The sequence below is a fragment of the Sceloporus undulatus genome, chromosome 7 (assembly GCF_019175285.1).
Source record: "Sceloporus undulatus isolate JIND9_A2432 ecotype Alabama chromosome 7, SceUnd_v1.1, whole genome shotgun sequence".
Lineage (NCBI taxonomy): Eukaryota > Metazoa > Chordata > Lepidosauria > Squamata > Phrynosomatidae > Sceloporus > Sceloporus undulatus.
Window position 1 is genome coordinate 37,793,785 of NC_056528.1, and position 22,700 is coordinate 37,816,484.

The 22,700-nt window shown below is 40.8% G+C and overlaps 1 protein-coding gene across 3 annotated transcripts; it reads right to left on the reverse strand.

Annotated features, from left to right (window-relative positions):
- Positions 1-110: 110 nt before the first annotated feature.
- Positions 111-22,700, reverse strand: LAMP2 (lysosomal associated membrane protein 2). 3 transcript variants are annotated; one of them, XM_042478399.1, is made up of 9 exons: positions 22,530-22,700; positions 18,388-18,506; positions 17,650-17,860; positions 15,150-15,311; positions 14,455-14,699; positions 12,596-12,715; positions 12,056-12,122; positions 11,083-11,250; positions 111-2,854 (listed from the first exon to the last, which is right to left on the reverse strand). In XM_042478399.1, the coding sequence occupies exons 1-9, from the start codon at positions 22,585-22,587 to the stop codon at positions 2,715-2,717; spliced, it is 1,290 nt and encodes a 429-aa protein (XP_042334333.1). In that variant the 5' UTR covers positions 22,588-22,700; the 3' UTR covers positions 111-2,714. The 3 variants fall into 3 exon arrangements, with proteins under 3 accessions (XP_042334333.1, XP_042334331.1, XP_042334332.1); XM_042478397.1 differs by lacking the exon at positions 111-2,854 and adding an exon at positions 4,366-6,716; XM_042478398.1 differs by lacking the exon at positions 111-2,854 and adding an exon at positions 7,393-9,281.

Consider the following 22,700-nt stretch of genomic DNA (forward strand, 5'->3'; position numbering starts at 1 on the left):
AGGATATCTGTATAAATTCTGTCTTCAAATTTGATACAGATACACAAGTCACATCTTGCATTGGAAAGATGGCCTGGCATTGCTTCAACAATTATTGACACAAAGTCTACTTAGGCAGTCATAGTGAACTTTATTGTTTAAACACAGACATATAACCATCTTCAGCAACCAATCTATACATTGTCAAGAAGTACCAAGTGTAACTCATGCTCACTGTCATGCTAGAACATGTTAAAGTGCTTGCTTATTTGGCAACTTGGGAAGAAATTCTTGACAATTCAACACTCCCTTAAAGAGTCTGACCCATTGAAGGGAGTGGCACTACCGTGGGGAGTGGTTATGAGTGAAATGCACTCATCAACAGGGGAAAAAGTGCAATGAAGATGCCACCATGAACAAGATGCTCTGACAGAACAGTGATTCAAAAAGTGCAGGGAAACAGGCAAGTACTACAACCTAGTACTAATAAAAGACAGAGTGTTTTCCAAGACAAAAATCAAACCTGTTTAATAGCATTTCTTGGATGCTTCCAATTTCCCCCGATGAGTGAAAAAGCTGAAACCAAAGTGATGATTAGGAAGCATGGCTTAAAAGTAACACTCCTCCCACCAACACCCAGCTTTCAAACTCAGAACTGTTTATGCAGCGGTTGCACCTGAGAAAAGCAATGCAGGTATGTGTTAAAATGAAAGCTGAATCACCACTGTCTTTGCATGCAAGATCATGCATTCTCCATGTAATTGTCACAGCTTTCTTAGTTCCATCTGTCACTGTAGTTCTGTCTTAGTCCCCTTATGCCTAGAGTGACAAGAACCTTTGAGAAGATGCAATGGGGGTTTACGGGCCAAGGTAACAGTTTATTTGTTACATTCCACCTATGCCTTCCCTTTATCCTCACAACAACCCTATGAGGTAGGTCAGCCCCAAAGTCAGAACCCAGATCTCCCTAGTCCAACACTCCATTACAGCAAACTGGCTCATGGAACTTTTGCATCCCATCCCATTGCCTTTGATTATTTGAGCAAAATAAGACTGAATTACTGTGTGTGTATGTGTGTGACTGCAACACACACAATGCAGGAAGACAGACACATGATGAACGTCACAGCACAGAAACCTAGCAAGGGACAGTCAGTCAGTCAGTCCTTCCCCTCAGTTTTTTCATCTGACTATTCCTCTGGAAGGGAAAGTACACTATTCCTTCATGAGGAGCTGGCCAGGATAGAGCCACTTGGATCCACCTTCACAGTTGGAAGACATACAGGTTGAGTCTCCCTTACCCAAAGTGCTTGGGACCAAAATTGTTTTCAATTTCAGTATTTTGGATTTTGGAATATTTGCATATGCATAATGAGGTATCTTGGAGTCTATACATGAAATTCATTTATCTTTCGTATACATTCCAAAACCTGTTTCCTATTCATAGAAGAAGGGGAAGGGATCTTGTTCCAGATATTTAAATCCAAAGCTCCCATGAGTGCTTCATGCTTTGAATCTTTGTCAAATTGTGAACAGTAATTTTATACATGCTGTTTTAAATAATTTTGTACATGAAACAAAGTTTGTGCACACTGAACCACCAGAAAGCACAGGTGTCACTATCTCAACCACCTATGTGGTCAATTTTGGAATATTTCAGATTTTGAAATTCTGGATAAGGGACTCAGCATGAATAATAATAATAATAATAATAATAATAATGCATAGTTGGATGAATAATTATGCTTGTATGTGAACAGAACATCCAGTTCTACATGATGCCTATGAAGATATTTGTGATGGGACCACTTTAGTTATGCAACATAAATACTTCAGGAGTATGTTTGACCAATACCCCATGTTTAATGGGCCTTTTACCATAAAGACTCAAATCTAGACACATGTTCTTGAATTACTCATCTCAGCGGGATTTACCTGCTCCATCTGGCCTGAGTTAGTGACCTGGATGAATTTCAAATGCCCATTACACATAAAAAGTTCTATCTGCAATAGACAGCTATTAGCAATTTAAGACCCATACCTAAGTTTATACATTGCAAGAGGTAGCAGTGGGGAAATAGTATTACACCTGTCCAGTGGTGCTATTGGTATTATTTTTTTCTTAAAACAGGAGATTAGACACTCCATTCCCCCAATCCCACCATACATTGCACTGAAATTCCAATAGGTTGCAAAACTCCTATTTAGAGAAAAGAGGGAAGGGATCTTGTTCCAGATATTTAAGTCCAAAGCTCTCCAGAGTGCAATCCTTGTCAAATTATAAACAGTCTAGCAAACAATAGTTAATATCTGCTTTGAACAAGCAAAGTCATACTGCAGTTTTGTGCCATTTCCCAATAGTTTTAAAACATTTATGCTTTCGTTACAGCCTCATAAGCTCTTCTTTTATTTGCTTCACACTGCCACAATAGCTGGGGATGGCTCTAGGCATGGAAGCTGGAAGGGCAGGTTGGTGCAAGGAGAATTCTTTCCAATGCTTCTTTCTTCAGGGGGAAAATACATTTTCAAAAAGCAACTTTATCAAAAGTCTGAAGCAGATGACTGCCTCGGTCAACCTTTTGCTCGCCCAATCATATGAACATATACATCTACCCTGCTTCCCTTCTTTCCTTTTTTACTCTTGGAAAATTATGAACTCAAAGTGTCTGTTAAGAGGCAGGAAAAAGCAAAACAAATAGAAAAAATGAGCAGCAGAAGCAGCAACAGAGAAAGGGTTATACAGCTTGGTAGCCACTGCTCTTTTTCCGTCTTCCAATCATGTAAAAGACAAACCCAACAATGAGAAGGAGGCCAACCAGCACACCCACCACGATGGGGATGATAAAGAGCAGGTCAGAACTCTTACACTCTTCAGCTGCAGAAAGATGGGAAAAAGGACAAAAAGACAGGAAGGGACAGGAAGTTAGTGAATAAAGCAAGCGTTTAAGGATAAATGGGAAAGGGAGATACCCAAATGATACATTTGCCAAGCTGTTCTTAATTTAGCTTATGATTTTCTTCTCCAGAGAAGCCATTTATGGAATACAGTACTGTATGTCTTAATTCCTAGAAATTGTTCCTGGGCTACGAATTACTGCATGTCAGCTCTTGGTAAAGGATGTGTCACTTACCTGTATCGATGGTTCTTCAGCATTCACCTGTGCACTTGAACATCTGCACAGACCCCTATGTGTAATGCACAGAGACCACATAACAGTACCAACCCATGTGGACCACTAGCTCTGGTGAGGGGCTTTGCACTGGTACGGCACTGCACTGCACTGCCGTACTAGTCACTTTTCCTTTGCCCAAAGTGAAACTTCATTCTGCTAGTCATGGATTCTGGGATTTAGAGTTGGTAGGGTTCTGATTCCAGTGGGATGTGTACGGATAGTGAAAAGGAGGCTCAGTACAGCAGAGTGGAGCATTCAGTACCCCTAAAAGAGGCATGTTTAGTATTGCCCTGGAGATAAGACAAACTGTTTACAAAAGAATGCTATAAAATATCTGAGGAAGCTGAAAAGAGATCAAAATGGCATGTCTGTGGCCCCAAGAGGAACTAGTCGGCTTTTACTTTGGATTAGTGCAGAACCAAACTCAAATGAAGACACTGGATTTTGGTGCCTTTCCTGTGGACAAGAAGGATCCCCTGTGATCCACGAGAGAAAGAATGGGGGATGCATACTGAAGAGACACAGTATCCTCTGTCCAGATGGCTTTAAATCACTCTGCAAAACTCAGGTTCTTAGCATAGCCTTTATCCTCTTAATCTTCACCCTCACTGTGACCCAGGTTTATGCAATTGCATCAGCCATCACCAACCCGATTCTCTCCAAATGCTTTGAAATACTACACCTAACATTTATGATCACTAACTGTGTTGGCAGGGACAAAGGAAAGTTGAAGGCTAAACTATTTGGAGGGAAGCAGGTTAGGGAAAGCTAACCTACATTCTCTCCTTCCAGTCTTAACCTCTCCTTTCCTGTTTCTCCACTATCTCTTTTAGACTGTTGGTTTGCTAGAAGCACTTCTCTGTGTTAACTGCAGTGTTAACTCTGTCAGGCACCCAGCACATTGAAGATTAAGACTGAACAACAATATGGTACCTTGGAAGGTTCCTGGAAATCTGATCAATTGGCCCCATTACGTTTTGGGGTCCAGCAACTGCTCCCACCCCTATGCTGGTGTAGGGAACATGTCAAAAATAAAACTTTCAAAGTGTTAAAATTGTTCAAAAAACTACAAAATGTTACTCTCCCACAGCAAGTCAAAATCTCCAAATGTAAATACAGTTATCCTATTTCTCTACATCAGTGCATAAACTTCCAGGTTCTTTCTTTCATGCTCTCAATAAAGACCAAAATAAAGACCAAAAACACCAAGACAGACTGGGTGCAAAGTTAAAATTTGGCTTTGCCATCAATTCAGCAAAGAGAGGAGTGGATAGTCATCTATGACACAATTAATGCTGCAAAAAGCAAGAGGCTAGAGTTTTAGAAACAATCATAGAATCATAGAGTTGGAAGAGACAACAGGGGCCATCCAGTCCAAAAATGTTTTTAAGGGAGGCCTGTGAGAGAGAGACACCCCACAATCACCAAGCTTCACCCTCACAGATGCTTGAACTATAAAGCAAGCCATTTTATTTTCACAACTTTCAGCTTCTGAGCAGAGCTAAAGATATGGCCATCCAGAGTTTAATATAATAACATCCTTGTTTTTGTAGATAAAAAAACTTTTTTAAAAAAGTCAGTATATTAGGTTAGGTATCTTAAAGTTTTGTTTTGTTTTTAATTATTGTATTGAAATACTTCGTTGTGATGGTCCAAAGCCACACTGTCTCTACAGAACTGAAGGCTCTTCCAGTAAAAGTTTCCAAAAGTATTTTTATTTAAAACCTTGTATTTTATTCTTTTGCACCAAGAATGATTCCCAAACAGCCCTTTCAGTAAATGGTTCACAAGTACAGACTAGTGGCTGCTTTTGAACACAAACCGTAAGTTATAATGTGTCACAGACAAGCAAGAATAAGCCACAATGAACCTAGACTCATGGACTTACTCTCCTGCCCTCTTTGTAGGAGAGAACTGTGGCAGCTTCCGTTTCCATTTAACCTCAGCTTCCTATGTCATCTGAACAACGAACTGTGGTTAACTTTTAATTATGGTTAGTTTTAATAAATTAGCTTCAGAAACGATAACTATAGTTAATGTTAACCAGCATTTGCTTCTTCGGTTGATAGGCTGCAGCTAATGAAAAGTGACAGTTTCTCTGTGCCTTCTGTGGCCTACAAGAGGGCATGAAGCAGAGGGAGAAGCAAGCCAAAGATTCATTGCTGCTTGTTTCTGTATGTCATGCTAAGATATTGGTTTTTTAAATGATGCAGATACATCATTTAAAAAAGTCAATATATCATATTTCTAGTGATTGTATGCACACATTATTTAAGACACTCCACAGCAAAATTTGAGACTGTTCACCATCATCACAAAGCTACAGCCTCCTATTTATATCATGCCACCTGGTACAACATCTCAACAACTAGGGCAACTTCTTAGGTTTAGACTGGGGGGCGGGGGATCCAGAAAGCTGAAGGTGAAACTGAAGCATAATAACACATTTGGAAAAGTTAGTACATTCAATGCGGCTGACGAAGCAGGACAGAGGGTTGCCATGCTCTCATGTTTTTAAATGCGTCTAGAGGTGCCCCAAAACATGCAGCCCTTACTTCACAAAATCAGGATGTGATAATTTATTCTGGATATATACTCCCAGTTTACCATGGAGGTGGGCTGAGAACCATCCCAGTTTTCCAACAGTTTGAGTAAGTCCTTTTAAACACAAAGCACTCAAGGAGCTTCCCAAACAAGTTCATCAAATTCTACAGAACAGATCACAGCTCGTCTTTCAAATATAATCAAAGCATACTCACTTTACTTTGTTTTGAATGAGTGTAAATTTAACTGTAGTTCCCTACAAGCCATGGCTTGCACTTTACCAGCCAGACTAGTGAATGTGTGGCTCTGCTGCTTCCTGTCTTTGGATAGTTTTTCCCTCCCTTTCCTAGTTTCACACTCCATAGGCACAAACACAAACCATGGTTAACATAAAGCACAGCCCTGCTATAAGTACATATGACTTTAAAAAAAAGACCATAGTTCTACTCACTGGATTTTTTGTTTTCCAGGGAACCATGTCCCACACTGGCAGCAACCAAATGCATCAGAAACAAGATAAACATGGTGAAATGAGAGAAGAGGAAGTGTGAGCTCACATGGTCGATTCCCGATTTAGACATCATGGTTTGTAGGAATACTGAGCCAGGCCTCAGAGAGCACAATACTGACACGGTGTGTAGGCATTGCGATGGCCTGCTTTACAAATGTGTGTTTTGCTTACATTAGAATTCACAACAAGGCACTTTATTCTAATGAAGAGCCCACTCAGCATACAGTAACCTTCTGTCTTTAAACCAACATAGGTAGCTTTTTAAAAAATAGCCTCTTTTTAAACATGTACATGGCAACGGCCATCTCTTCAGATGCATATCACTCCTCAGCAGTGGAAAATGGAAATGTTCAGCTCAAATTGCTTTTAAAACTGCTCATAGCCAACATAATGACGAGTTTTGCGGCCAAAAAAATAAGCCATAAGAACCAGCAAAATTAATCCTGCCAGAGCTGCTCCCACCACAATGGGCACAAAGAAGTTGTCCACATCTGGGCTGCAATCTTCAGCTGGATGGAAAAAGGGTAACAGGAACAGTTAAGCAGGTGAGCTGCCTTTTCAGATGACAAAATCATTGTGCCCCTTTCCCATCTAGGTGACAAAGCATGCACTTCTTTAACATTTCTTCATTGCAGACATCAAAGCAAAGGAGAGGCCTACTTTCGCTAGGTTTGGCTTGTGCTCCTCCAAGAAGTTTTGTGCCACAACTCCTGTCAACTCCAACAAGCATGTTCAGTGATCAGGATGATGGGAGTTGTAGGTGAAAACATATGGAGAGACCCAAAATGAAATATCTGTACTGGGTTAGATCCTCTTGTCAAACATCCCATTTCCAACAGTTGTAGATTAATACTTTTGTGAAGTCAACTATCAGGACTATGGGGCATTGCCCCGTCCCTGATCTCTCTCCTGCACCCATTATTCAGGCACAGAACTCTGAACACAGATACCATCACACCTAAAAGTTACTGAAAGGCTTCTTAGATTTGTGTAATCCTCTTTCAAAGCCTAAGCCAGGTGTCATATAAAGTGTTGAAGACACATCTTCTTCCTAAAATCCCCCCCAACTAGATTAACTCCAAACTTTGACGGGGGCGGGGGAATCTTCCAATTTTGCTATGGGGTTATAGTCCTGGAAAAGCATTCCTGGAAAAGCTTTCAATTAAGCAGTATGACCAAGCTTCCTTATGAAGAGAAAAATCTTTATTAAAGCATTGTACAGACAAAAATCAAGTGCCTGTGCAGAAATACAATTAAAGGAAAAGACAGTGGTTTCAACAGGTTAAAAGCAGACATTAATGTTCAGGTGTTTACACAAGCCAGTTACTCTGAAGCAATGGTACAGATTTTAAGTTGAGAAGTTTATGAGAATGTGCTTAGCAGACGTGTTGCCATACCTTCAAAATGAAGGTGTACACTTGTCATGCTCTTCTAAAACACTTTGGGGAAGCTATGGCTGTCCTAAACATCCACTATGGCATATGTGCAAGGACAATTGCTATTGACAAATACAGTAAGCTGGCACATGTCAACACAAAAACAAACATGCATAATCATCAAATTACTGGGCCATGAACAGGGTTTTTAGATAATTTTTTTCAAAAGTGATTTTGAACAACAAGCCAATAGTATTTTGAGAAAAGCAAGTAGAAAAATGCAGCATGAGGGTGACTATCTTGTTAATCTTTCTAATACAAGCTATAAAAGATGATTTCAGATGGTTGCAAATGAAGTTTTGATTTAAATATCTCCTTTGAGACAGTTTGGGATAGAGCATCTCTTTCTCGGTTCTGAACATAAGACAATTTCAATCTCAAAAAAAGAGGTGGCTCATTTTTTGCGGCAAGTTTTCTACATTTAGGGCACCAGTTATTGCAGAAACTATGGCTTCAGTGTTCTTTGAAACAAAATGGGAACTGAGCAGTAGTACTTAGTTATGGCACTTGCTTGCAGCCAAACTGTACAGTGGGAATTTACACCTTAGATATGATCTCTATCTCTTTATATGGCGCTGTACACTTCAAGAGGGAGCTCACTCCAAGGGCAGTAGTCCACCACCAATCATGTTTTAAGATGCATGGCCATACATTCAAGTACATGGATCAAAATGCTTTTCAACTACTTCAGCACACAAGCAGTATGGACAGATTTAAAAGCTTCAAGGCAGCATCAGTGGCAGCAATTAAATCTAAAAGCCTTTAATAGTAAATCCAGACTTTACTGTACAAACTAAGGACACTTAAAAAGAATTAGTAAGCTCTTATTCCCTTTTATTTTATTTTTAAAGGGCAAGTAAACTTAACAAATGGTTCTTCTTTTTTTCTGGCAGATGGCACTTGGCCAAACCATCCGAATCTCATAATGAGGCAATATTTAAGTTTACAAGCAAGTTACTATTGCAATGGTAACAGTAAAGCAATGCTTGTACATCCTTGTCTTGTATTATTCAGGCTTATCTTGGGCTAAAATGGCTGTTAGGAGGTATTATTCAGTGCCATGAGCTGGAACAGTGCTATTTAATCACTCTGCAAACTCCTTAGCAAATGTTCTTGAATTGTAGGCTACAGTCACCAAGGTGGTCAGGTTAGCCTTCAGGTGTAAAAGCAACAGGAACAAACCCCAGATTTTCTATATTGCTGTAATACCCTAGGTGAGTCAAGTCAGATATTCCCTTTTCAGACTGTTACCTACTTACATCATATACAAATATTTGCAAGATTAACTAAGTTAGTTTTGCCACATGCTCTAATCTGTTCCAGTTAATTTTAACAAGTCCATATTTTGTTCAGAAGAGGTATGTTCTTCATCATGATTTTTTGGGGGGCAGCTCCACATTTTTAAGGACAGAAATCATGAATTTTAGGTGTCTCATTTCCATCTGGGAGCTTGCACGTGCTTTATCACAACCAGAGTTGATGGTAACAGTCATTAGATTTACAAGGTTTGATATCCAGCATAGCTTTTTCTTCTCCCAATTATGTAAGCAATCACTATAATCACAATCAAGCCTGCAAGAGCAGCACCAACTACAATTGGGATTAGAACGGTGTCATCATCCAGCAAGCACTCTTGCGCTGTAGACAAGAAAGGTGGCGACAATGAAAAAAGATGTTTGCCAAGAGCAATGCTACAGAATTAGAGAAGCAAGAATTAAAAACCCAAGCTCTAGTATCTAGTTTGACAGGGCTGAATGGTCATGACATGACAAGACAGAATGACAAGAAAGAGACTTTAGGTAACTCAATTTATATGATTTTGCTATAAAACCAGGAGCATGTCACAACAGATTAGTGATAAATCCATACCAAAAGTTTGGGCCAGGGGTGGGCAACTGCAGTGGGACTGGAGCTCACATTTAGGTATTGGGGAGGGGAGTCGCATTAAAACAATTAAATTCTGACTATTACCTTTTAAGGAAGGAGAAATGGGAGCGTTGGGAGGGACCAACAAGATTTTTGTTGAAAAGTTAAACAAAGAGGATTTAAAGGACAAATTCAAGCAAGAACTGATGGAAGGAGGGGTGGCAAGATTGCTTCTGGGAGTTGAGGGAGCACAGACAGGGAGGAACTACAGTAAGGAGGTGAAAGGAGGGGGTAAGAAGGTGTGAAAGTGTCTTGGTTGTCACAGCAAACAACTGATACTGGTTATTGCAAGTTGTGAGTGTCTCTCAGCTTTTGCAGGGCAGGGTCTGCAGAGGCTTGGGGGTGTACCTTTGGGTCTGGTACAGCCTAATGTGGCCCATGGACTGCACTTTGCCCACCTCTGGTTTAGACAAAGGGTGTATGTTAGTTACAGATTAATTTTCTTTCAGTAATGAAACACTTGTTCATCTAATCTAGCAGTAACTTCAATGGGTCTGAAAAGTAATGCCATTTCCCCATGAGACACACTGTAGCTTGTGTCCCCTTTATTGAATTATTTTAAAAAAAAAAGATGTAATCAGGAATTAATCCCCACCAAATGTTATGCTTAAGCATGTTTTTTTCTCTTTTTTTACTAAAGCACAGTTGTGTATTTTACCTTACAGAAAACTCAATTATCTCTCTATTATTTTATTTATTTTTTGCTGGGAGGGCCTGTATGCTGCATATTTGTTGTTCTTCCCTTGACCAAATCCAACTAAAATCTTCTGACAGTAGTAACAAATTTAAAGGATGCAACTCAAATGTGGATGAAAATAAAGCTGGACATGCTTAGAAATAACCAATGCCGTTACTTTAGCAGTCAGTTCATGCCTTAAGTAGTGGACTCAAAGCTTTTGCAAGCTGACTGGTATCGATTTCTAGTAGTCACATAGGAGAATCTGCCATTGTTTACAGCAGGATATATGCTTCATTTACTATCTTATTCTTTTACAATTCATTTGTCCCCCTATAAAACCAAACTTTTTTTTAACAGAATTTTGTTTCTTAGCCTTAAGACCCACTGTTTGTATAGTATGCAAGGACAAACAAAAGCAATACTACTGAAATAAAAAGATTCTGTCAGCTGACTGACTGCAGAGCTTAGTTCTTGCATGAGGTCACACATATGAGAATTGCAACTAGAAGAGGGCCATGCCTCATCTTCTAGATCAAGTCTTTGGTGGGTACAAAACTAAACTGCTTAAGACCCACTGGCAGAGACTATACATTCCTATCAGTAGTTCCAGATAGCCTTTGTGACGTCTGCATTTCCAGCTCAGCTGCCATTCAGCTATTGTGCAGAATGCAATTACAACACAATAGGATAAAACTCTGTCTAATTTCTGAGGTCAGAAAATCACTTTTGACCAACTAAAACTGCTAGCTGATGTCCAAAAGGTTTCATTGCTACTTAATTTCAACCTTTAAATTCAAATGCTCCCAAAATCTGCCTTACAGGAGGTTTTCTTACCTGCAGCATACTGGTTGTCTTTTACATCAAAAGGCTGAATCTTTAAGTCGAAGATATTCATTTTATATCCAGGAGTCACTATGAGAGTTTCCTCTTTTTGGCACATATATGAACTGCCAAGAGATGCTTCCCAATAATTGAGACTTCGATTTGCAGCACTAAGTGTCGCTAAAGAGAAAGAAGCAGTTTCATATGAAGCTTGCTTGTAGTAGTTTAAGCCACACTTTATTTTTGATATCACTACCAGAGTAAGTGTAGTCATAACTGTGTTCATGATGATTTATTTTAAGCTAATTGTTTTTAAGGTTTCCAGTACATCATGAGGAGACCTAAACTGAATTTTAAACCACGCCAATTGTTAGTTTAAACCACTGCCACTGCCATTTTCCCACTCAGACATTTAAAAAGGCCAGAAATGCCACCGCAGTACAGAGAACAGAGGAGATTGGTGCTTCTTTTAGGTTCTCCCAGGATGGACTAAGCTCTCATCTTTTGCCACTCTACTCAGAGAAGGGGATGGTTCCTTTTTTTTTTATAAGAATTAAGATACATTGACTAATGGATAAATCAACCTAGTTTTCTTAATCACTTTTGGACTAAAATTTCTCAACTTATACTTGTATATATACAGTATCCCCACCCCTTTTGTAGTGCTTGTTACATTGATGAGAAATCTATTCATTATGGCTGAATGAGGTAAAGAGTTCTTTTGCTACTGTTATAGCACAGATGATGGCAGACAATAAATGGTAATCACCTCTTCATATGGGGAATTGGGATTATTGTGCCCCCCAACACTCACATCTATTTCCCATTTTCAAACACCAAGAAACTGTAAATTCAAGTCTGATATTGACCTTTTTTGGTTCAGCCCTAGCTAACATAAACATAGAAAGACACAACCAGTGAATTGAGAAGTTATTAATTAGAAGCCAAACAGAAGTCCTACTTAACTGTTTATAAGAAATCTTACCATTCCGAGATTCAATAATAGTGATGTTCACTTCTCTCAGAAAAAATGTTTCAGCACTTGTGTTTTTCTGTGTAAGAGAATTAAATCATCAAGTTACATATACAAATGAAATGCCTTTTAAGAAAATGTCTTCTAGCCAAGCTCTAGATCTATTTTGGTATGAAGACCCAGGCCCTATCTATAGGCCACTACTGGCAGTAAAGAGTGAAGAATTTGACATTACAATTGCAGACAAGGCAATAGCTATTAAAAACAAACAATACAATATACAGGCAAGTGAAACCATTGCCTCTGTCTTGCAAAAGGACATACCCTCATATACCCTAAGAGTCCTGTATTTATGTTTGACAGGTGAGGCAGCTGTGCTATCTGGTGGGCAGTGCCTTGGTCCTGCAAAGAGCAGAGTCCCACTGGTGAAGCGGAGGTCCAAAGCAGCAACGAACTGCAACTTCCTCCTTCCTACAACCTCCAGATGGTCTCTATGGCCCCCTTTCTCTGATCAACCTAACACATGCATGTACACAATAGAGAGATACTTACAACAGCAAAGACAAATTCAACCCTGCAGCTGCCATCAGTCAATGTGAGTACAGAAACTGAACTGCCACAGCTACCACTAGCGACAGTGGTGTTTGGATTGTAGTTGATTACCAGAGGAACCTGAAAGTATTTTTAAAAAAGAGAATTTTCTGGTCACGTAAAAGCTGATACCATTTGCTACAACTTATGCTACTACTATTTAAGTATGAATTGAACAGCTGAAAGCAGTATCAACTCTAAGAAGCTTAGGCTCCCTCTACAGGTGAGATATGCAGCTACAATTGTGACATATCAGGAGAAAAAGCCTACTGTTCAAATTAGGGCTGGATCCACAAGAGCAAAAAAACCCTACTCCATCTCCAGTGCTGTTGGAACACACGACATACAACTGTTTTCACAGTGAAAGCACTTCTTTTAGGCTTTAATACAATTTTTACTCTGCAGTTTCCAGGAAGAAATGTTTTTCGCCTGGTGTTTTGTACCCCGCCAGATAGGTGTGATATCAGAGGGTGGGGTAGTTGGGGGTCAGGATTGGTAAGTGGCATCCTCCACCTGGCAAGTGTTTCACCACCTTTTGCTCTTCCACGGTGGATCTGCCCAAAGAACAAATACAATCTCTGGCACAGATCCAAATCGAAAGTTTGTTTCCATTGCACATCAAGCCCAGGAGTTGTTTTCCCTGCTTCTGAAAAGTCCTGGCTGCCAGAACCACTTAGAAAGGGGGGCAGAGAGTGGGGGGGGGGGGGGCTGGAGAAGCAGCACAAGCCAAATATCATACTGAGGAGGAAGAGGAAGGGGAGCTTGTTCTGTAGACACCGATTTTAATTCAGTTAAGGATTAGGAGTGGAATAGGAAGCGAGCGAAGAAACATTTTTTTGTTTCTCCTTCTCCTTGGGGTTGCCTGTGTCAGGAGACATTTAAAATTTCCTCAGATACTCACAAAGGGGGGAAGTGGATTGGACGGGGGAGCCATTATCCAGTAAGAGTGCAAAGTGGATGGTAAGACTGCTAAAAAAAGACTATTCATTGGTAGGTTTATGTATGCTGGGAAAGCAAACAAGCCATGGAAAGAAATATCATTTTGTATTGATTTGAATTCAGCTAGGGGGGATGTGTGGCAATCAATACAATTTGAGTCTGGATTAGAATCAGTGTGGTGTAAATGGGGTGAAATCTGGGCAAAATACTCTGTACTGGATCTGGATTATTTTGCTGATGTAGATTAAGCCCTGGATACCCTTTTTAGAGGCATTTTCACAGTTACATTTATGAGGATTATCACACGGAGGCACTTACCCTAATTAAATAGTAATTAAATTGCTGGCAAAACGTTCCAGAAGTGTGGAGGGGTGATAACTGGTTACGCTTCTGAAGCATCATTGAGGTGTCCCGCTTCTCTCCCGTCAATAAAATGTTTGCAGAGCAGCCATTTCTTCAATAACAGGAACTTCTGTTATTGAAGAAATGGCTACTCTGTGAACGCTTTGAAGACGGGAGAGAAGCGAGATGCCTCAATGACAATTTAGAAGCACAACCAGCTATCACACCTTCATGCTTCACAAATGTTTTACCAATGGTAAGCCTCCATGTGATAAGGGCCTATGACACAAGACATGTTCTCTCCCCTTTCCCCAGTCATACTTCAGACCATACAAGCCAGCAGTAACAGTTAAGGGAAAAACACCCTTTGTTTACTTTATGCAACCACTTTAAAATGTTAACTTTTCTGTGGCTTTAGTCTGATTTTCTTGCTTTTGTCACCAGTATTAAACAGTTCATATTTTTAATGCATTCCTTAGCAATTCATGTTTTGTTTTGTTAGCCACATGCTCCAAATAAAACAATTACTATATATGAACCTTTTGAGAGATGTTCAGCTGCAGAGCCATGGTTGCCAGAAGACAGACTACAGTATTATTGGTAAGAGAATAACTTCCTGTGGCAGGCCTTTCTATTGGCTGAAGGGTGGGTAAAGGAGGGAATGTAACTGTAGTGGTCGTAGGCACAGTGGTGGTATTTGTAGTTACTTGTGTGGTGGTAGTCGTTGACGTGGTGGTGGTAGTGGTGGTGGTGGTAGGCATAGTATCTATATCACATATAGTCTCTGAAAAAGAAAAATGCACATGTTAGCAGCAATGGTTTTTAGTATTTTCAAATGCTCATGTTCTTCAATACTAGAAGCTTACTTATTAGCATAGCTTCTCCCATACATATAAGATTCGAGTTTATACAGAAAATGAGACAACTGGCATAAGTCAATTACCAACAAGGTCACAGAGTCCAGAATTGATAATACCAAAGGAAAAAACCCACATGTATTCAAAACTCTAACCATGGCAGGTATTAATCTGTTGAAACAAGATAACAGAAAATGGTACTACTGGGTTTCTAGGAGAAGCAAGACACAATCTTAGTAGTTTCCAAATCAGATCTGTACTACTAGACAGAGTATCTATCGTAAGTTATCAAAATATATAAGTTGACCACATTAATTATTAGAGCTTTTTAGTAATTTTGAAAATGTTAGAGACAAATTCTTGCAGAAGATACTCACTCTTGCTACTTAAGGAGCCATCCTCAAGAAACGTCTGCAGAGTGACATTCCAGATCTCTTGCGTAATATTGTCAGATTCAACAGACTCCATATCATGACAACTGAAAACTGTATATAGTTTAACTGGCTGCACAGGATACTTTACAGCAATGGTAATTGGTCCTGTGAACAATACAAGATGTTTCAAAATTGCAAAGTGATGCTTGTGAATATTGCAGCCCCTTGATGTATTTCACACACAATGCAGTAATTCCTATATCCTTTCTCCTAGTACTGTTTGCATACAGTTAGAAATATAGACAGCTAAAGATTACTTTCTGTTGAGACTATTTTTAAATGAACAGTATCAAGCTGGGGATGGGGGCAGGGAAAGCTTTGCTCTTGTTTTATTTGCAAGGCAGACATTTTACAACTCTTTGAAATAAGAGGTTGCCATTCTCAAATTCTTGAAAAGAACCACCATTAAGTCCAGGAGAATATACCTTGTGACAAAAAGCTCATATTCCACATGATGACTAATCAATATATCATAGAATTCAGAGACACAGCTGTGTTTCTCTGAAATATCAGTATGCAAATGTAACTTGTAGCACTTTTGAGATTTAGCACTTTTGAGACTGTGTGAAAGAAGCTGTTACATAAGCTTTCGAAGACTTGATCTACTTCCTCAGATGCATGCAATAATATCTGCTACAATGTATCATAGTTCTGGGTGATGACACCCTTGCTCAAAACAGAAATGGTCTGCGCTATAGGATAAGAAAATTGATTTTGTACAAGGTTACAAACTGTGCCTCTAAGAAGGTATCTATGGCGGGATACAGACTGCCCAAAAAAGGGCAGTTTGCCACGGCCTCCTTTTCTGCTGGTGGGAAGCCGCACTGGATAAACCACACGGTTCCCAGCCGGCGGAAAAAGAACCTGCAAAAAGCGGGTTCCTTTTCCATCGTGCTTGCGATGCCCAAGTGCGCAAATGGTGCACTCGTGACGTCACAAGTGCACCATGACGTGTGGACACTAAGTGTCCGTCGTGTCAAAATGGTGGTGCCTGTGTGTACACGGTGCTGCCATTTTGACGTACAGAGTACGTACTAGGGTTAGGGAGCGTCTGCATGGCGCACGCTCCCTAACCCTAGTACCGCTGCCGCCACGCCACATTTTGCCCATCTGTAACAGGCCTATAGGGCCTGTACAGACAGGCCAAAATAAAGATGCTTCAGGTCACTTTGGAGGTATGCTGTTTAAATGACACACGCATCCTAAGAGGCCAGAAGCTGCACCAAAGCTGTGCTCCAGTCCTTAGGACTGGAGCATTGCTTTGGTGCGGCTTCCAGCCTCTTAGGATTCATGCAGCATTTAAACAGCATACTTCCAAAGTGACCCGAAACAACTTTATTTTGGCCTGTCTGTAGGGCTCTATAGGCCTCATTATAAACTACACCATTAGTATATAGCTAGATCAATATTATATTAAAATACAGACTTTATAAAGCTCTGGTTTCTTATCTTTTACGTTCTCCCTATTATTTATATCCCAGTTTTCTCCTGGTATAGGAACTCTTAAGCCTTACTTAGGGCCCATATAGGCTGGCCAAAATAAAGCTGCTTCGGGTCACTTTGGAGGTATGCTGTTTAAATGATGCATGCGTCCTAAGAATCTGGAAGCCGCGCCAAAGCCATGCTCCAGTCCAAAGTGACCCGAAGCAGCTTTATTTTGGCCTGTCTGTACAGGGCCTTAGATCTTTAAATATGAAGGGTATTTGTAGATAGTTTGAAACTCAAGTTCTCTTTTGCCAGGTCAGTCTAATTATATCTTACCCACTTCAGGGAACAGAGCAATTAAGAGTACCAAGAACAAAAATGACATAAAATGGATTATAAGGCTAAACACCTAATACCTTTAAGAGATGCCCACACATCTCTGAAGCAGGCAGATTCTATCTTGGGTGAGTCCAAGATGATACTGTTTTGTCTTAGGGGATCAAGGTAGCATGACCATCTTAGCTAGAGCTTCATGTAGGCTGCAATTATGCAGGCATGAAGCAAAAGCATTAGTAGACAAATAAGATACAGATGCCACAGGAACAGGGAAAGAAACAACAGAAGGGTGTGGAAAATGTCTTCTGATGTCTCTGAAACTTGTGCTCCCATGGAAGGAGTCACATATTCAGTATCTGCATTAATTCCTGACAAGAACTAAACAAATGAACTGTGCAAATTAGTTTGGTGCAAATACATATGGATTATGTAGACTGAGAATTTTAGGATTTAAATTTTTAAAAAACAGTATTATTAATATTTTCAGCAATGGTTTACTGAAACAATACACAAATAAAGAAAAATATGAGCAGTGGCTAAAAGCCAACAAACTGAAACATGATGGTACTATGCAAGATGCATTTAATGTAGGGAAAGGACAGTAATCCTACCAAACAGCCATAAGAAAAGCTCCAGTACTGGAAACAGCTATGGCAAAAGCAACTTGGAATCCACTGCTTACCTTTCCTTTTGGCATCTGGAAATAGCTTAGTATCATTGGTATTATAGGTAAAGGAAATTATTCCTTGGTAGGTGTTTGATGTTTTAGTGAAGCTGATAACCCACGAATGGCCTTCTTCAAACTCCAAAGCTAATATTGGGCCATATGTTTCATTGCCACAAGTGCTTCCATCATACCTCACTTCTGTGGGGAGCATAAAAGCTACATTTTTCTGAAAAATGAAGACAAAAGTTATTGAACATTACTTAAAGGAGATACATATCAGATTCATGAAAGTGCCATTAACATGTTATATTTTAGTTTTCGAAGGAAATTCTCACACAGCTATTTACTTTGCTTCATTTTGGGAGATCCTTATAACCTAAAGTCAAGTCTATTTAATGCATTGGTTTTAAATTCCTTTCGAGTAGAACTATAGGCATTAAAGTTTTCCAAAGACATAAAACAGCCAGTGTGATATAGTGACTGGGAAGTTCAACTAAGACTAGGAGGATTTATATTTAGATCCCCACTCTAGTCAGAAACTATCATAGCAAGTAGATGTCCCTCAATATGCTTAAGTTACTATTTCTATCCAGGCTTTTCCCCAGTTTGGAACTCAAAGCACCGTACAATAAATTAAAAACATATTGTTAAATATTCACAACAAAGTACATAATAAGCTATCTTGGAATAGATGTTTATGAACGCACATGGTAAAACTCTAAAAGCCAGAGTGGAAGAAATACCAATACTTACATATTCATTCCCTTCAGTTTCATATTTTATTGAGATGTTCATCTTCCATTGTGCAAACAGACATGTAACATTATCATCATCTTTCACCTCTACATCCAAAGCATTGGTCTGAAAAAGAACTAGAATATTGTTTGCTTGTAAGACAATGTTAAAACCACTCCGGTTCCATTCATGTTGCCTAGTTAACTTAATACTTTTAACATTTCTGATGATGTTTATTTCAAACAAAGTTAGGAGTCAGCATATCATTGCAAACAGCAGTAAGTTACATTGTTCAAAGCTAACCTGTTCCACTGCGATTGTCTGCAGGCCACTATCTTATTTACCACTCTGTGTTCAGGTGAACCACCAAGACAGCAATACTTCTTCTTTTGCCGTGCCTTTGGCAGTCATAAACATTCAGTGAAGCCAGAGTTTACAGCAAAAACGTAAGCCATAGTTCAAGCAGTGGCTTTCTGCCTCCAGGGAATTTTTCTGCTAAACATCGGTGGGATGTGACTCAGTTGTCTCCAACTAAGGGCAACCCTATCATAGGGTCTTCTTGAAAAGATTTTTCAGGTGGCTTGCCATCTTCTAAGCCTGAGAGAATGTGACTTGCCCAAGAATCCCTGTGGCTGAAGAGGGATTTAAACTCTTAGTCCAACGATGGTGAACCTTTTAGCGGCCGAGTGCCCAAGCTGCAACCCAAGACCCACTTATTTATTGCAAAGTGCTGTGTCCCTCTGGCTTTCTAGTAACAAACTCTGTGCTGGGGCAACGGCACATGGGCCCACAGAGATGGCTCTGAGTGCCACCTCTGGCACGCGTGCCATAGGTTCGCCATCACTGTCCTAGTCCCTCAAACCACTATTACACCACACTGGCCTCTGCCTCCTAATTCCAACAGAACACAATGGAGAGGATGTGGGAACGCAAAGAGATCTTTGACACCATCACACTGGCTTCCAAGTCTATTCAAAGTGCTGGACTTGACCTAGAAAATCCTAAACAGCTTATGGTCAAGATATCTGAAAGACTACCTTCATCGATCTGAGCCTCCCTGAAATGTAAGATAATTAGCAGGGGCTGCTTTACGTATTCGGTTGCCTCATGGACATTTGGGAGGACTTAATCTGTACTCTGCATCACAACTCTGAAACTCCCTTCCAAGGGAGGGTTTTTAATTCCCCTTTTATCCACTGCCAGCAGTCAACTGAGTCTCCGGAAGATTTTGGCCACATCACCTGATCATATTTATCTGCCTCTACTTTTGCTTGTGTTTGCTAAGATGTGTGAAAGTGTCTAAGAAGGTAAGTCCTTCCTTCCTTCCGGAGAAGGGATTAAAGAACTCCAGTGGGAAAAAGTAGCTTAAAGGGTCACAATATGTGTACGTGAGTTGGAGAGGAAAAATCCTTGGTATCAAGAGTCCACGCTGGAGACCTATAAGAAACACTTCAGGGCCAGATCATCTCACCAGTTCCCTTCTCACAGCTACTTAGAATTCTCCTATGGAAAAGCAGAACTGTTCAATGAACTCTGAAGAATGCAGGCCATCTAGATTTCTCATATTTATGACTGCAGAAAGTATTACACAACAGATAACAGGCACACCTCATTTAACAAAGCCTCTGACAAAGAAGCTTCATTTTGCAATGTCTTCTTATGGCTAGCCAGCTCTCCTTTTCCTCCTTTGTGTAACTAGAAGGGCTTGTGCTCACACTGAAGTGCTTTTTGTTTTGTGGTTCAGGAACCTATTCCTGTTCTTTCCGTGTTATTGCTGCCTCTGGTCCCAAAGTTCCTTTTAAAGAGGTCAGTCCAGGGACACATCTACTGCAAATACTTCAAGTTTTACTAACTACAGGAACTAAGATCCATACTATATTAGACGGTTACAATTAGCATTCTGGAAGCAAAGCCACAGTTTGTTTTAAACATTTGGCCTAGAACAACCTGCTCTTGCCATTCCTTGAGCATAACATACTGCTTCATATACTTCTCAAGTACTCTTTTTAATATTAAAAATGCAAATGTCACATACAATACATGAAGAGCAACTTTCAAAGCATTTATGTCAAGGAACATAGAGTAAGCATTTCATACTTTCTCAGTATTTCTTACAAAAGGGAAAACGTTGGTCAGTATTCTCTCACGTTACAGACATGGGAGGCATGTAAACCTTACCATGTAAAGGGATGACTGCTATCAGGAGGCCCTGAATAATATTTCTGGACAAGCTGACATTACAACAAGGGGGAAATATAGTTTGTTTCTTTTTTAGCAATGACTTATGTAGGAAGATATAGCAATCCTGTTAGATCTTTTTGCTTTAGGACTGGAAATTACAGTCCAAGATCCAAGATCTTTGTAAGAAACTACTGACTAAGTCATATTTCACCTTTTGAGGAAAAAAAGCGACTTCTCAGTCAAGTAACAGAAAGGAAACTTTGTATATATAACTTAGGGTTTAGGAAATGAAACCACCAACTTTTACTTTTGTTTAAGAGAAACCACAATGTTAAGAGTCATAGGCTTAGTAAGCATGGAAAAACTGTCCTGTTCTCTACTGAGTCTATGAAGTATTAGTGCCTCTATGTTTCTTTCTGGGATTGGCAACAATGGCAGACTCTCTTTGTCAAATGTATGAGGATGCTGTTGGGTACAAAGGCTCCTCTGAAGCCTTTCAGCGAAGGACACACTCATGTCCAAAGGTCTGAATTACATTCTCATCGCTCTAACAAAAATCAGCTGCAACAGCTAAGCTATATGATTTATTCATTTCATTTCTTTGCCTCCTTTGTCCCAAAAAAGGGACCCAAAGCGACTCACAAGAGACATTACAACAAAAACTGTAGGTTTTTTTTAAAACTGAGAGCAAGTGTGGCGTAGATTGGACTAAGAGGGTCTGGGTTTTTAATTTGTGTTTGATCGTTGATTCACAGAATGTATGGCACCACCAAGGAATACCAAAAGCTGTAGCCTGTTTTCAGAGGAAGGCCATGGCAAACCTCCTCTGACTTAAATCTTGTCAAGGAACTCCTATGACAGGCTTGGCATAAATCAAAGTCAAGACGTTGTAACTGCAGAACACAACTCATTTGTAAAGTACACACCCAAAAGAGCAGCGCGAGGTGGAAGGAGTCCATGGTAGGTTTAAGATCCGTTGTAGTGGTTTGAAGGCTGGGCTATGACTTTGGAGACCTGGGTTCAACCATGATAAATGCGCTTCCTTGGAGAGCGATGGCGTCTCCTCCTTTGGAGGCCTTTAAGCAGAGGCTGGATGGCCATCTGTCCAGGGGAGGCTTTGGTGGAGAGTTCCTGCATGGCAGAAGGGGGCTGGGCTGGATCAGGGCCCTTCTTGGGGTCTCTTCCAGCTCTGTGTGTGTTGTGTGCCTTCAAGTGACCCCAAGAGCCAATGTGGTGCAAAGGTTTGAGTGTTGGGCTACAACTCTGGAGAGCAGGGTCTGAACCCCCAGACCCTTCACAGCAAGGCAATGGCAAAGCCCCTCTGAGCAAGCCTTGCCCAGGAGACCCCAAGGCAGGGTCGCCATGAGCTGGAAACAACCTGAAGGCCTTTTTCAAACAGCCTTTTGTCCCTTTGAATGAACTTCCCAAGGAGCCCCTGGGGCAGGCTGTCACCTTGCGGTTGTGCTCCTGACCGATGGCGGCCCGAATGCAAGGCTGTCCCTGGAGCTTTGTTCAGGGGAGGCTTGCCACTGTGGGTCTCCATGGCTGAGCCTTTGCCCTTCCTCCCTTGGCCTTCTTCGGGAAGCGTCCCAAGCCTTTGTGCTCTTTCCCTCTGGCAGCATGAGCGCCTCTGAAGAATGCCTCCGCTTTCCAGGATTCGAACCCAGGTCCTGGTCCAAAGCTCAGGACTATTGCTCTGCCTCGGGCAGGAAGGAACTGAGTGGGAAGAGACCCAGGACTCCCTGCGACAGATGGCCCCCTCCCGGCCTGCCTTGCAGGGATGATGTTGCCAGGAGGACAGAACCCACCGAAAGGAGCCCAAATGCAGCCAGAAAAAGGGCTTTCTCCGAAGGAGACCCGCTTCCTGACCCCTTTCATTATCTTTCTTTGGAGGAGGAACTCAAACCCCAGCTTCGGACTGGGACCTGAGTTCGAATCCTAAACCCACTTTCAAAGGAGACTTGAAGGGCTTCTCTCACCCAGGACGAAGAGAGCGAAGCCGCAGCGAAGGGAGACCCGAAGGAGGCGAGGAGCCATGACGCCGAGGGCTTCTTCGGTCGACGACGAGGCGGCGGTAGCAGCGGCCTCCCTCAGCTCTTCTCTCCTCTTCACCTGACCGACGCAAACCGGCGGGCGAGAGGGCGCAGCAG